At 36.8% G+C, this 15,273-nt stretch overlaps 1 protein-coding gene across 2 annotated transcripts; it reads left to right on the top strand.

Annotated features, from left to right (window-relative positions):
- The first annotated feature begins 5,166 nt into the window (after nucleotides 1–5,166).
- Nucleotides 5,167–7,829, top strand: LOC308398662 (uncharacterized protein). 2 transcript variants are annotated; one of them, XM_080885406.1, is made up of 7 exons: nucleotides 5,167–5,370; nucleotides 5,567–5,729; nucleotides 6,190–6,355; nucleotides 6,473–6,542; nucleotides 6,950–7,124; nucleotides 7,254–7,419; nucleotides 7,572–7,829. In XM_080885406.1, exons 3-6 carry the CDS (start codon nucleotides 6,308–6,310, stop codon nucleotides 7,417–7,419), a joined length of 459 nt encoding a protein of 152 aa, XP_080741532.1. In that variant the 5' UTR covers nucleotides 5,167–5,370; nucleotides 5,567–5,729; nucleotides 6,190–6,307; the 3' UTR covers nucleotides 7,572–7,829. The 2 variants fall into 2 exon arrangements, with proteins under 2 accessions (XP_080741532.1, XP_080741531.1); XM_080885405.1 differs by lacking the exon at nucleotides 5,567–5,729.
- The last annotated feature ends 7,444 nt before the right edge of the window (nucleotides 7,830–15,273 follow it).

Below are 15,273 nucleotides of genomic sequence, written 5' to 3'. Positions count from 1 at the left end.
CATACCTATATTCTTTAAAATCAAGTATATTTTGAATGTTGATACTTGTTGGGTATTGTGTGGGAAACTGTTACTTCCTCGCACTTATGAATGTCATTTCCATGCTTACCAAGTGGCAGTTGACAATGACTGGATCCTGTTCAATCCAGGAAATGAATTAGATTTTCAAGCTCTAGACACCTATTTAGTTGATGATAGACTGTTTGTGTCCTTGAGGTATTCTGTGTGACGTGATTGCAAGAACATTTTCCACTTTGTCTATATATATGACATATATATATATTCTGGCTTGATGAAGTAGAGCAAAACATTTGTGTGGACAGTTTTTTAAATACATGACATCTCTGTGATCCGTCAAAACATTGTGTTCAGGTGTTTAATGTCTTTATGTGATTGTTTACTTTTTTTTAAATGAATGTATTTTTCTTAACATGTCCTATGGCAATGTATGAATGTAATCAAGGATGTATTCCTGTGGTTGTTTAAATGCTTTGATGTGATTCTGTTATCGAAAATAAATAGTTAAATAACCAAATATTTTGGACTATTGGGGGTACATTTTTGTCTCTTTAGGTACGAAATAGGTTGTCGCTGGGGGGGTACCCTCATAGGTACCCTATTGTACCCTTTTCAAGGGAACATTTCTGTACTATAGTTTGAAGGTACATTTATGTCTTAGGAAAGTACATGATTGTACTTCAGATGGTACAACTTTATAAGGTACAAAAATGTACCAAGCCTAAAGGGTACAGAAATGTCCTTCAAAAAGGAACACCCCCAGCGACAAGCATTTGTACCCTTTTTGGTACACTTTGGTACCCCTATTTCTGAGAGTGTAGAGAGGGATGAGTGGCACAGGAAGTCCCTAATGTAAATGATAACAACCATGCATTATGAATCATCACATAGGTGAACAAGACTCAGTGACCTTTTGGACCAGTGGTGGGGACAGCTGAAAAAAAGTCCCTCAACAGAACCCCCCTCCCCGCAGCTTTTATTTATTTATTACACCAGGATATAGGTGCACCAGAAGGGATGTATAAGAATACAAATGTGTACTTGAAACTTTAAAAAAAAAAAATACAAATGGAATATTAATTTTATATCTTCTGCCTTATTTAGTCAGTTTATACATTGCTTTACTTCCCATTCAATATACATTTATCATCTGCCGTCTGCATTTTTTTTTCCAAATTCATGACCACATCAACCTCCTGAGGAGACTTTAAACTGCCATGGATACTGTCTAATTTTTCTAAGGCCAACGAGAAACTCTGAATGAAAGAATTAAACTGAGGAATTATTAGTCAACCCATGCAAACTGTTATCTTAAATGTAAACTAAGTAGTTTTTAATATTGGTATGTTTAAGGCAAAACCACATACCTTCATAATACTATCAGTTAATTAATTTATATTTATTTTGTAAACTTTCTGTGAAACTTTGTTGTCATATGATGCATTTTGAAAAATAAAATTAATATTTTTGACGTCCAGGCAACTCTGAGGGGTAAAGCACTGGGAAAGCCAAAGGAAAAAGGATTTTATTAAATAAGACTATGAGTATAGGAATGAAATTTGGATTGGATTAGTAGAAGACCATTTGATCAGATTTAGACTGCGTAACTTTGTGAGTGATGTAAAAATGTTTATCTCGGTCAGGTATAAAGAAGACACTTAATGTTCTTTTCTGATATAAAAATATGACTACACAGCAAGAGCTGGGTTTCAGATTTCATTTGTTTGCCCATCACGTCCTTTTCACAAGTGCTAGGATGCCTGGCTGACCCATAGACCCTCCTGGGTTTCCTTAAGACACAAAATGAGGCTTATATTCAACTTTTAACCTATATAGCATTTATAAACCATATATATTTTAATGGACAATCAGCTTCCAATATTAGGTATCTGCTGATGCCACTTCATCTTCTCATTGTTTGTGTTTGCAGGGCTATTTCTCTGAACATCTGAGTCAGGCTAAAAATGAAAAAGCATAATGTCAGCAGTGACTATTTTTAGAGCAGTTAGTATTAAAGATTGATTCTTGAATGCTTGTTGAGCCAAACAGTGTGTCAGAAGTAAATATTAAAGTTAAGTTTAATCATGATTATTCCCTTCTTTTTAGAAATAGAATAGGTTTGGAACATAGATAAGCTGCTGATCTAATGGACAGCCAAGCAGCTTCTCACAAAGGTCATTTCATGGAGTGCTAATAGAAACCACCCATATATAGGCACATATATAATGTGCTTTGTGTGTGCAACTGTGTGTGTATCCCACCATTCCTCTTGTCCAAACTAAAGTTAGAAACATGTTTTCAAAAGCTTTCAGAGTTTTTGCTCACATAACTAACAGCAAATAAGTACAATTTATTTATATAGCATGTTTCATGACAAATATCACTAAGGTACAACACAAAAAAGACAAAACATTAAAACAAAGTTACCAAAAAGCAAGTTTAAAAGGATGAGTTTTAACTGCTTTGTGAAAGAGACCACTGAGTTCACAGATCTCAAGCTCAGAGGGAGAGAGTTCCCGTTTCTGTTGCAAAGGTTTCAGTGACCTGCTGGGGACATATGGATATGAAAGTTCTGTCATATATGCTGATGCTTGTCCATGCAGAGCTATAAAAGTTAAAACATGAATCTCAAAGTGGACTCTGAAGTTCATAGGCAACAACTGACTAGTATGTGAGTACTTAAAAGATTTAGGCAAACACCTAAACACAACAGAGCCTACTGAGCAGCCCCAGGCAGTTCATCCTGATTCTCCTGCTTCTTTAGAGCTACCTTCGCTGCATGAACCCAAGTCTGTGGGTCCAACTCCGTCTGCGAGTCAAGAACTCGAGCTAGTGGATCCTGCTCCGTCTGTGAGTCTGGAGCCTGAGTCAGTGGGAAGAATACTTTAAGGAGCTCACAAAGGAAAAAAATACGAGACACTGTGGAGGACAGATGAAAGACAGTCAGGAAGTGCAGAGGATTAGTAAGGAGGAAATTAAGCTGCTATGAAGAGGGTGAAGAGTCGAAAGGCAGTTGATCTTGATGACATAACTATGGAGGTAAGATGTCTAGGAGACAGGGCAGTGGACTTGTTGACCACACTACTTGACTCAAGATCAAGGATAATGGTGCAGAGCTCAAGTAACTACAGAGGCATAAACCTGACGAGAAATACCAAGGTATGGGAAAGAGTTGTTGAAGCAAGTTTAAGAAGAGAGATGATGATCAGCAAGAAAGTGAGCTACAGATGTGATGTCTACTTGATGGCTGATGAAGAATTATAGAAGTGTAGGTCAGAAGGAATAAGTACATAAGAGGGACAGCTCAGGTTGAGCAATTTGGAGACAAAGTTAGAGAGGCAAGTTGAGTTTGGACATGTGACCTCAATGTGCACTACTTGTCCAGTTTTGTACTAAACTTTTCAGCAGTACACCAGTGGGACAATAGGAGACAATGTAGGAAAAACTATGCTTAATACAAATTAATTTAATACTGTTAACTTGGGAATATGAGATGATGGGCTTCTGACTTTTTCTAAAATAGGCTTATTCATCAAATACAGAATTTTGGAGTGTGTGGAATCAAAAGAAAAAAAAATATGTTTGCTTAAACCTAGAACCACAGTGGATGTAATTTTGACCCCATAGAAATGAATGTAAAGAGCTCTAAACTGTAGTCAAAATTCATATATGGCCTAACTGTGATTTGCTTACATGCTTCTAATTTCATAAATAATGAGTGCTAAACAATGCGATGAAAACTACATTTTATTGTTTACTTTTCAGCTGATCACCATAAGGACAGTCAGCTGTGAATGACACAGAATAGTTCACCAGAGCTGCTGAGGTTACAGGTACTGCACTTCTAATTAATCAGCTCATCCATGGTGTCCACTCTAAGGGCATATTATGATTTGTTCTTGTGTGTCATATAACAACATTTTGTCATAAGTGCCACTCAACTATCTGTCTTACAGCCTATAATGACAGTTTTGAGAGGATAAGGCTGAGCAGGTACTGCCACATCTAATTAATTACTCATACTCAAAATATTTATTTAATAAAGGATGTCAACTGTAAGATTACAGTACCATTTAGTAATTGAATTATCTGGAGTTAGAGTCCAGACAATACCTACTGTACTTATAAAAATCATATCTTCTTCAAAATTAGGTATGTTAACCTTTGCTGTATTTTTCACAGTAAAATACCACAAAATGCCCAGTAACTAACCTGAAAACATTTCTACAGTTAATTACTGTAATTTGCTTTGCATTATGGGTATATTAAGTTTATTTACATTTACTTACTGTATTTTTTAAAATTGCGGTAGTAGTTATACCTACCGTTAACACATTAGTATTATGTGATTTGAATGGTTCATCATGTTTGTGTATTTTTACTCTTTCAGTGGTTGGTTGCAATAGTGCATTACATTTTAACTCTTTCACTGCCAACCATTTCCAGATTTTCCTCCAACCTATGCCATTTGTCAGTATGATACCAGTGAAAGTATTATGGTTTTGACTTTTTAGGGGACTTGCCTGTGTGTAAGGTTCAAGAATTCTGATCATCTAATCTGCTGCATGCAGTTGTATGCACATGCACAGCTGCTGCAAATGTGTGCTTGCCACTGCGTTGCCATAGAGATCAATTCAAGTGACAGCTGCTCCTGGGGAGAGGGGAAAGAATGCAGAAAGGCCTCCTTGTAGGGAAATTTTATAAAGCAAGGTTCTCCAAATCTCTCCCAAAATTCTGTGTTTTCTTAATTGACTTCCATTCATATGTAAAGACTATAAGGTTAACTACAAATAAAAAAAGCAGAATTCACATTGCTGCATCTCCATCACTTATCTCTGATTAACCCTGAACAAGATTCACATTTCCTTTTGTTAATTTTTTTACTTGTCACTATTCTGTTGTTGGATTTCACTTAGGTTGTTGCTGCTGTCTGTTTTTGTGTAATTTTGTACTTGTGACAAGTAGTGAATAAAGTTATTTAAAAAAGACGCAGAAAGGCGAACTTCAGTCAGTGGAGAATATTGTAATAATTTGGCGGAGGCTTCTCAGTCGAGCAGTAACTGAATTGCTCATTTACTGAACGTGCAACATGTACAGAACTCTTCTGGGAACTAGTCAACCCAACTTAGTGAAACACACACTGAATGCATGCTGGCCCCGCCCACCCACCTACCTCTACCAACCACCACTCCATATCCTGACTGACATGACCTGTGAGCCAGTGATTGACAGGAGAGGAAAGACAGGCCAACTTTGTTAACTCTTCATTACGATATGCTCGAGAGGACAAAAGATTTTGCACCTCGTTATTGTTGGACCTCTGTGTGGAAACTGCAAACGGGACGTCATAAGGTAATGCAAAGGACTCTCCTACCTAACATACTCGTTTATTAATTCTTAAGAGCATATATATTTTTTGTGTGTGGGGGGACGGGAGGGGGGGCTTAAAATCGGTGTTAGCTTGGTCGAAATAGCACATTAGCTGAATTATTCTGGAAAAAATAGGTTGTGTGTGTTTTTTTCTTTTCTTATTTAAATATATATTTAGATATATATTTTCCACGGGGATCGGCGAGGAACACAGGCGCAACGACAGTCTTTGTCTTTTTCCCGCCGAGTATGGTGCATTGTCCTCCTGCGCTTCTGTTCTATGACTATTGAGAAGCTGGCCACGCTAACAGTGGGACATTTAGCTTCAGCTAAAGCAGCAGGTAAAAATACACATTTAATGAGAATAAAGAAAGACAACTTTTTTTTTTGGAAATTTAGAGACTGCTAAAACAATCTTATCCAGTTTTGAGCTTGCTCATGTAGGTTAGCCTGATTTATTTAATTTTGTGTGAGCTGCAGTACACAACATTAAAAAGTTAATATAACATTAGGTTGGTGGCGCGAGGAACTCCAACCTAAGTTTAATATTTATTATTTTTTTAAGTGGGAAGGGGAGCATGTTTTTTTTCCTTTAATACAACGTCTTCCAGGGTCTTTTTCATAGGAAAACCATGTAACGTCTGTGTTAGGTTGGTCAAAAGAGCAATTAGTTGAATTATTCTGGAAAAGATGGGTTGTGTGTTTTTTTTTTCTTTTATTTACTTATGTAAATATATTTTTCAAGGGTTAAATAAATGCAACATTAAATTAACAATTGTCTCTCTGTCTTTTCCCGCCCAGTGTGGTGCATTGCAAGCCAGAGACTTCAGTGGAACAAGGAGATTGAACATCTGCTACTTGAGTGCACAGTGCAAAGCTGAACCACAACCAGATCGCCACAGCAGCCATCCTTCTTCTGATGAAGTACTTCCAAGAAAAAGAGGACTCAATCTTCATCTTGGCTGACGTAATTATATTTAAAATTTTACACATGCACTCTCAATACTGTCAACATAAACAAAGGAAAAATATTTCAATGATTTTGGGTATCATCATTCAAATCAGTTCCTTTTGTGTTTTAAAGGCTTTTTCCACCAAGATGTCTGTTGAGAGAGAGATGACCTTACCCATCACACCAAGGGTAATAGCGCTTGGTAAGTAAATAGTTTCAATCCTCTTGTAATATTTTTGTAAAAAATCTATGTAATTATTGTGGTATTTGTACCCACAACAACTTACTTAACAGGGATTTGTCTGTTTTATATTGTATAAAATAGAATACACACAGTTTGCTGCTGTTTCTCTTATTATTTATTATACACAATGACCAACAGGAAAAAACAGCCTAACATTTCAGCACAGGCCAAAATGCCAAAACATTAGGCAGTTTTTTCCTGTAATTGATCATAATTTTCATTACATAATAAATAATAAGAGAAATAGCAGCAAACCGTGTGGATTCTATTTTTGTACAGTGTGAGGCCTGCTATCCAGCATTCTTGTGGAAACCTTATTTGTAAGGGTGAGCACATTGTCTTATTGGACTCTTGTCTGTTTTTAGGGAATAATTTCATGTCTGCAAGCCGCTGGATGATCAGTTTGGAGGGCAAGACATTTTATGAGCCTGAGCAGATGCATGACTTTGCCAGCACCCTTGCTGTCTTCTTTGCGTCATACTACGTTTTCAACCTTGAGTATCAGGAGTCAGCGTCCATCACACTGGAGATGATACAGAGGTAAATACTTTACACCATTTAAGAATGAAATATATGTGATAGCTTGACTACAGTTGCAGAAACATATAGGTGATTGCTGTAATGTATGTTTTAATTTTGAAATTAAAGCAGCCTTTTTTCCGTTAAAAGGTTCTTTGTGAGGATCAATCCAGACATGGGAACAAAATGCCCTTCAAAACTTGGTACAAGCCGCAAGACAGGTTGTGTTGTAAAGAGGAAGGTTACAAGCATCAGCCCTCGGATCACCACCTTCCTCCAGCGGCTCTCTGAGTTTGAATGGAGGACTTCCAACTAGGTAAGAATACAGAGATGATAATATCTTTTACATAGCTGATAATTATATACATACTGTACACACATCCATACAACAGTATGAATGATCTCAGACAGATGTGAACAAGTGAATAACCTGAGCAAACATGAATATTGATGATGTGTCTTTGACAGGTGGTGATAAAGACTACGCTGAACCCGACCATCCTGGTAACGGAAATCTAAATCCCATGTCACATTCTATTTCCTGGGACCCACTGATAATTATTAAATTTTGTAAATGATTTTTGTTTTACAATTGTAATAGTTTATTTAATGTTCATGCTGGTGGGTTTGTCCTGTTTTCAGTGGAATGAAAAACTGTTTTCCTTAAAAAAAATCAGACACAGAAAGGTGAAGGACTGTGTAGTTTTCATGTATGCTTCTATTTATTTTGGTTATTGACATTGTTTTTATTCAGTTGAAAAATGTTTTTCTTGTTAAAAAAATTTTATCAACAATAAATGTTGGTTTAATTCACTATTCTGAGACTACTTTATTGAATTATATTGTTTTTTGTAAATGTTCTTATATTGAATATGAATGTTAATATTATTTTATATGCTGTAAAACACAATTACAGTCTAAACAAATTATACTGTACACAATTACAGTGTTATACCATAAACCACATTTGCAGTACAGTGATACTATAAAACTTAATCACGGTAAGTCTTTCTAACTGTAAACCACGTTTACAGTAAAGCTGTTATACTGTAATATATGTTTACAGTAAAGTGGTTGAACTGTAAAACATCACAACAGTAAAGATACTGTAAATCAGTAATTACAGTAACTTACTGGCAATAGTGTTGCCAGTAAGTTACTGTAAAAATACAATAAAATGTCTAATTCACATTGGAATAAATGGTAAATGGCCTGTATTTGTAAAGCGCTTTACACTACATTCAGTCATTCACCCATTCACACACACATTCACACACACGTGATGGCAAGCTACATTGTAGCCACAGCTGCCCTGGAGTGCACTGACAGAGGCGAGGCTGCAGGACACTGGCGCCACCGTGCCCACCGACCACCACTAGTAGGCAACAAGTGAAGTGTCTTGCCCGAGGACACAACAACCGAGACTGTCCGAGCCGGGGCTCAAACCGGCAACCTTCCGATTACAAGATGAACTGCCAACTCTTGAGCCATGAGCCATGATCGACCTAGATTAGGAGTTATAAAAACATAAACCAAAAAACCTCACTCACCATAACAAATTCTGTCAATTCATATACTGTAGTTCACTGCAGGAGATAATTTGCACAAGCAGCACTATCAATGTGGCACTGCTTGTTTGCTTGCTCCTTTTTAATTTAGTAGTGCATGGTCACTCACTAACAACAAGTGCAAATTACTTGATTTTCTAGAAGGAAACTGGCAGGCTGGAGAACATGAAATCTCACTGTGTCTGATGTTTGTGTGAAAAAAGATTTTCTTAGGTCACGGTAGTTTGTGTATATGTCTTTCCTGCATTAACTATTAATGATCTGCACAAGATACGTTTAAGTGGAGGGTGAAAGGAAACTGAGTGTGAAAGCAGAATAAAGGGCTGGGGTACATTAAGGCAGAAGGAGTATCAGGGGTTGGGAAGGGTATCAAGGAGAGCGTTGTGACATTTAAGGGGTATTTTGGTTTACGTAGTTCAAAATTGAAAGTACAGAACTGCTTTGTTCCCAAAGGAATAATGCAATTGTAGGGATTTATTTTATCAGTTGCTTATGACTAAAATGTCCAGCGTTGTGCGTATGACTCAAAATGTAAGAAATTGTGCTGTCAAATATAAGTGCCATTATTACGTAGCTTTAAGCTGAACATGCAATAAATCCGCATGGACTACTAACCTAGTTCCTAAAGAAATATAAGTTTCTGAGGCAGGTTTAGAACAATGGGTCCCTGATTAGCATCATGAACGGCAAAAATAAAATAAAAAAAACAGAAAAGAAAGTTGTTGAAGGTATTTGTCTTTGTCATTTGAGTGGAAGCCCCACATTCTGGGCATTCATTGTTGTTCGGACTTAGTCCTGTGGATGCATTTCCTGCACGGTTATCTGAAAAAACAAAAAAACCCAACTCTTGACAGTCTGACTTTACAAGACCAGTTCTCCTCACATTAAGTACTGATCTAGTGTGTAGTAGACAGTAAATCCACTTTTCAAATGCTGCAGTTGCATTTGTTAAAATATCCTGGGATATTTCCTGGGTTTATGTTGAATTACACACAACTATTGAGTGTGAACAATGTAACATTCAGTCATGCAAGTTGGACATAAGTACAGTAGCTGATGTAACATTCATTTGCCACATTAAAATAGAGTTGCAAAGTAGACAGCAACCCTGTTACCTGAAGTGCTTGGTTCTGCTGAGTTTTTCTATTTGGTTGCTTTAAAAAAAAGAAAAAAGAAAAAAAAGAGTATCATATATTTTACAAGGAAACATGTCTGTCTCTTAGATGCTATAACATTTCTAAAGCTACATTATATTATATCTACTCACCTATTCAAATCACTGAATAAAGGCATTCCGATCGCTTTCATGGCCACAGGGGTATAATATCAAGCATCTAGGCATGCAGACTGCTTCTGCAAACATTTGTGGAAGAATGGGTCGCTCTCAGGAGCTCAGTGAATTCTACCCTGGCACTGGGATAGGATACCACCTGTGTAACAAGCCCAGTTTTGAAATTTCAACTTTTAGCAATATTATAACAAGTGGAAGTGATTAGGAATGATAGAAACTTAGCTATAAAGTGTTAGGACATGTAGAATCACAGACTGTAGTCAGTGGATGCTGAGGTGCCTAGTGTGCAAAGGTCACCAACTTTCTGCAGAGTCAGTCACTACAGGCCTCCAAACTTCGTGTCCTTCAGAGTGTCTCAAGAACAGGGCATAGAGTTTCATGGATTGGGTTTCCAGGCTAAGTTGCCTTACATCATCAAGTGCTATGCAAGTGCCAAGTGCCTCTAGAGCAGTGGAGACTTGTTCTCTAGAGTGAAGAATTGTGTTTCTCTGTCTGGCAGTCTGATGGACAAGTCTGAGTTTGGTGGTTACGATGAGAACAGTACTTGTCTGACTATAGTGTGCCAAGTGTAGTGCAGATTTTAGTGTGGGGTCTAGTGTATGAGGCACTTTGTTCAGCATCCATGGAGATACTAAAAAATAATGTTGTCAGGTGTTGTCCTCGGTCACTTTGTTCCAGTGAACTCTTAAGGACACCAAGATATTTTGGACAATTTCATGCTCCCAACTTTGTGGGGACAGTCATGTTCCAACATGGCTGTGCACCAATGCACAAAGCAAGGTCCAAAAAGATATGGATGAGCAAGTATGGTGTGAAAGAACTGCACATTGACCAATTTACTTGCGTTTTGTTTGTTTGTTTCTAAATAGACAAGTTAACTCATAGTGGACTCCATGTGGTTTATTTGAAGAGTTTTAGTCAGGTTTCAGCGCTCATTAAACAGAAATGACATTATACATGCTTCCTTTAGACAAGCATGTAGATGCATGTCAATCTACAGTCTTTGTACAGTATAGTTTTTTTTTTACAAAATCTGATAGAGTATTATATATTCAGTACCTATACTAAATATAATTAAGAGTAAATACCATTCTAAAATAGACATTTAAAATAGAATTGATTAAAGAACATTTTAATTAATGTGAATAAAAGACAAAAGTTTTCTTTATTAAATATGACCATAGGTCATTAATTAAAACAACAACAACAACAAAAAACAAAACACAAATTCTGACAATGAATTGAACAAACACTTTGGACATGCAAAGGAATTCAACTGACTTCATCCCTCTTTCCTTCAGCTTGGCTGAACCCAGAATGACCTTTATGAATAATGAGGTATTCCAGTGGTAACCTTGACAACTGGTCTATGTTGTTGGCAGATAGGCACAGAGTTAAAGTAATTCAGCTGCTGACATAGAATGCAGAGTGTTTATTTTGCCCTCTGAATAGAGGGATGGAGGTTTCCTGATTAACACTGACAATCTGAAAAGCACAGTGTGCAAGTACATTAATAATAAAAAACACTTAAAATGCCTGAGCATGCTTTTAAAAAGGGTTATACAGTCATGAAAAGATGTCTGTAAGGTGTATGAATGAACGATGAGGGAGGGATGACAGCAAGGTTAAAAGATATCTTGGCTTGGTTTCATAAACTTTATTTGTCTTATTTTATAGCACCTAAGAAGAAATTCTACACATTTTTGGGGGTGTACTAATTAGTAAGGTTTTTTTTTTTTAGGATAGGAGGATATTTTAGTATGTACAAAGTACATAATTAATAAGCCAAGAAACTTCCTTGGTGTTCAGCATTAATTACCTCTTCAAATTAACATATCCGCCCCATCATTTTCTCCCACTGTGACTTTAACACTTTAAGATTACAGAATACCCACAGGCACTTTCTCACAGGGACACTGAAAAGGTCATGAACCTAGAACATACATGGTATGTCTCTGTGGTATATAAAGGATAACTTTATGGTTTTGATAGTATTATGTAGGGTCAGTTTTCTGTCCCATCCCCTGTTCTGAATTCCCTGGGGATGGTTTGAGTTCTCTAAGTATATTGATCTGTTTGTCTATATGAAGAATGGATAACCAAAAGAACAAATAAAATCTATTGTAACACATAAATAGTGATAAGGGAAAAAATGAATGGAAATGATTGGTACTAATGCCTGTAATTGCTCACTATATATCTGAGATCATGCAAAGGACATTTAACCATTAAACACTGATAACTTTTTTTTTCTTTTTTACTGCTATACTTATTGTAGATATTAACTTTCACATTTCTGTACTTTTTATGTGTTTCTGTGAGAAATTGTTACTTAACTTGCTAAAACAAATATTTTTGCATGATTAATATTGGCAAAGCCCTTACTGGCATAACTTGTTATGAGGGCAATAAAAAATGTGTTCAACACTAAAGCATTTCCCAAGGCTGCAAAATATTTACTGAATATTACTGAAATGAATTTCATTGACTTGTGCTCTGCATAGATGCACTGATGTGTGCCAAATGTGCCAAGCCAGTGTGCCAGCTCTGTGGGTGCAACTCCCCCAGTGTCAGATGACCAGGTTGTGAAGCATTGATCTGAGCAAATCAATAGTCAGCACGTCCATCTCCCGTCCACTCTCAGTGGGTCACCATCTGTGTGTGTGTCCATATCCTGTCCGAAGCCATCGCAGGAGCCCATCAGCACACACCAGGTGGCTGCCATCTGGGTCCCGCCGCTTAACACACAGCATGGTTCTCTGTGTAGGAGAGTGTTGCATGTATGCATGTGCTTGCAAGATAGAGACTGACAACTAAATGTTACATTTGTGGGCGTGGATCCACAGTTACTATGTTGTAAGTGTTGAATTGAGTCCACACATGTGAAACCACAAAGGTGCACAGCGGGTCCATGCAGAAAGGTGAAGATTTCTGTAAAATGTGTGTAGACAAAGATACCCAGTTCCAGTGAAGCTGGTGGCCAGCACCGAAAAATGTTGAGTAATAATAAAGTGTTAACAAGGTGCTTGTTGTTTTGGCATGCCACTATCTTGATGACTAGGTGTGAAATATTTTAGAAGATAGTGTTTTGGTGCGTTGGTGTGACTTTCTAACACTTTTTGACTAGCTCCCTTTCACACTCTTAAGTATCACAAGGCTTGCTGAATTTGTGGACTTGAGTCATGACACTTCACTACACATTACCTCATGCTTAGCTATCAAAATTGGGACAGAAGTCAACATATTTCTCCTCCCTTTATCTATTTGAGGATATACATTGTCATGCCATTTGACTTTGAAAAGGTACATATTTTGAAATTTACACAGATTTTTAAACACCTACACATTTTTGACAAGTCTTTCTAATTCAACTTTATTTTTAACCACTAACTTCTTCACATGTGGTGCACTACATTAATGTATACTAATGTGCTGCATATTTTCTGGGCTTTACCGTACATGGGCCATCTTCTTCTCCTCCGTCAAAGACACGAAGTTATTATACATACATCCAATCTCTTCACAGCATTTCAGAACAACATATTAGGGATGCTTGGACACTCACAAATCAGAATTTGTCTTGTCACAAGTTATTCACACATAAAATAATTACATTCAGATCAAATAGTACCTAATATAATTATGAAGCTTCTAATCTGCCAAGCTCAAATGTAAAAAATGAACACACAAAAAAAACATGAAATATCCAAATTATTATTGTGCAACTTTGACCACAAATGAAATTTACTTATTTTTAATTAAAATTACATTTTAATTAAACCTGATTTAAATATGACTGCACTCACCTTCATAGTTCCTCATAGTTGTCCACTTGCATATACGCATCCAAAACCCTTGACTTCAAACTTGTCAAAGAGCAAAGATTAATTTCTGTGTCAAATTGTCACAACAGCTGGTCTCGAGCCATGACCCAGAGACTGAACAGCACTTATTGTCAAAAAAGTCTTCTGAAGGGTAAGATGAGTTCAGGAGTACAACCAGGAGCATGTTCAGTGTCTTGGCATTAATAGAGTTTGCATTGGGAACGCGTTCCCTAAGGTCAGACTGTCAATGCAGATTTATACTGTAATGCTCTAAGATGTCAGAGGGAAGCCAAGCAATGTGTTCTATTCTGTGCCAGCACAGAGCACATAGAAAACACAATAGTTTTTGCCAAACCCAGCTTTTACTAAGCACCCACCACACTCTGAAATTTGGCTCCCTGCAGTCTCCAAAAGTACTATGATTAGAAATCCTAAACATATAATGAATGCCGATCGCACATCACAGATGCACAAAGAAAAGTGGTTCTAATGTAGTTGTGCTTTGTGTGTAGCACTTGCCAGGGAGACAACTTTCTGAGAGAGCTTGTCTAAAATCGCTAGCCCCGGGACGTCAGGCTAGCGATTTTGCGAGCCCTGATTAGGTATGAGTTTTGATTAGGCAGCAATTTAATCCTCTTTATTTCTTTACCATAGAATGCATATAAGAATATAGAGATCTTTGATCTCACCGATTTCTTTGTGGACTCCCATTTTGAGTTTAGCATTTTGACTGTTGTCAATCCAGTTCTGTTTAGGAGAAAATATTGCCATTTTGCATGACAAGGTGAAATGCAATGATAGCAGCTAATTTTAGCAATCTTGTAATCCAGACTACATGGATGCACATACACCTTCTAATTAGAGCTAAGCAATATAATAAAGTACTAGACTTCCAGGGATTTATAAGTACTGTTAGTAGCAGGCTCTGTAAAACGTTTTTTGTCAGATAACTTCAGTAAAAATGTTCCAAAGGCACCAACACCACAAACATAGTCCTGTGACTGAGATTAGCATAAGTGACACTTAGCAGACAGCTAGATTGGCTAGCTTTTGGAACCAGCCTTGAGTGGCTACTGGAGGTACTTCAGCATTACCATTACCCTTTCATCAACAGAAGCTACTTATACTTGATGTAAGAATTATATTAATATATTTAGAACTTTTCTTTTCCATTTTTATTGAACCTTTATTTAATGTAATTAATAAATTCTTAACAAATTCTTATGCATATACTTCTCAAATAACATTATTTACATTAAATATTAAATTAAATAATCTTATTTGAGCTTCAATGATTCAATAACTCTTTTGGTTTTCAGTTACATCTGCAGTTGTACACATTTACATACATAAGTGCATAGGTTTTATGAAGGTTTTATTTTATTATATTGTGTTGTGAGTAAAAATCCAACTTCTGTCTATAAGTTGATTAACATTTACATTCTGGGCAACCAACCATTGTACATAACCTTTCTGCATGATTTCCT

The sequence above is a fragment of the Rhamphochromis sp. 'chilingali' genome, assembly GCF_963969265.1.
Source record: "Rhamphochromis sp. 'chilingali' genome assembly, chromosome: 6".
NCBI lineage: Eukaryota > Metazoa > Chordata > Actinopteri > Cichliformes > Cichlidae > Rhamphochromis > Rhamphochromis sp. 'chilingali'.
Note: the sequence above shows the minus strand (reverse complement) of the source record. Positions and strands in the feature narration are given on the sequence as shown.

Excerpts from the sequence above, each read along its gene's own strand:
- LOC308398662 (XM_080885405.1), top strand. The coding sequence starts at position 6,308 with ATGAAGTACTTCCAAGAAAAAGAGGACTCAATCTTCATCTTGGCTGAC. Across the intron at positions 6,543-6,949 it reads ACCAAGGGTAATAGCGCTTG|GGAATAATTTCATGTCTGCA; the intron begins GTAAGTAAATAG and ends GTCTGTTTTTAG. Across the intron at positions 7,125-7,253 it reads ACACTGGAGATGATACAGAG|GTTCTTTGTGAGGATCAATC; the intron begins GTAAATACTTTA and ends TTCCGTTAAAAG.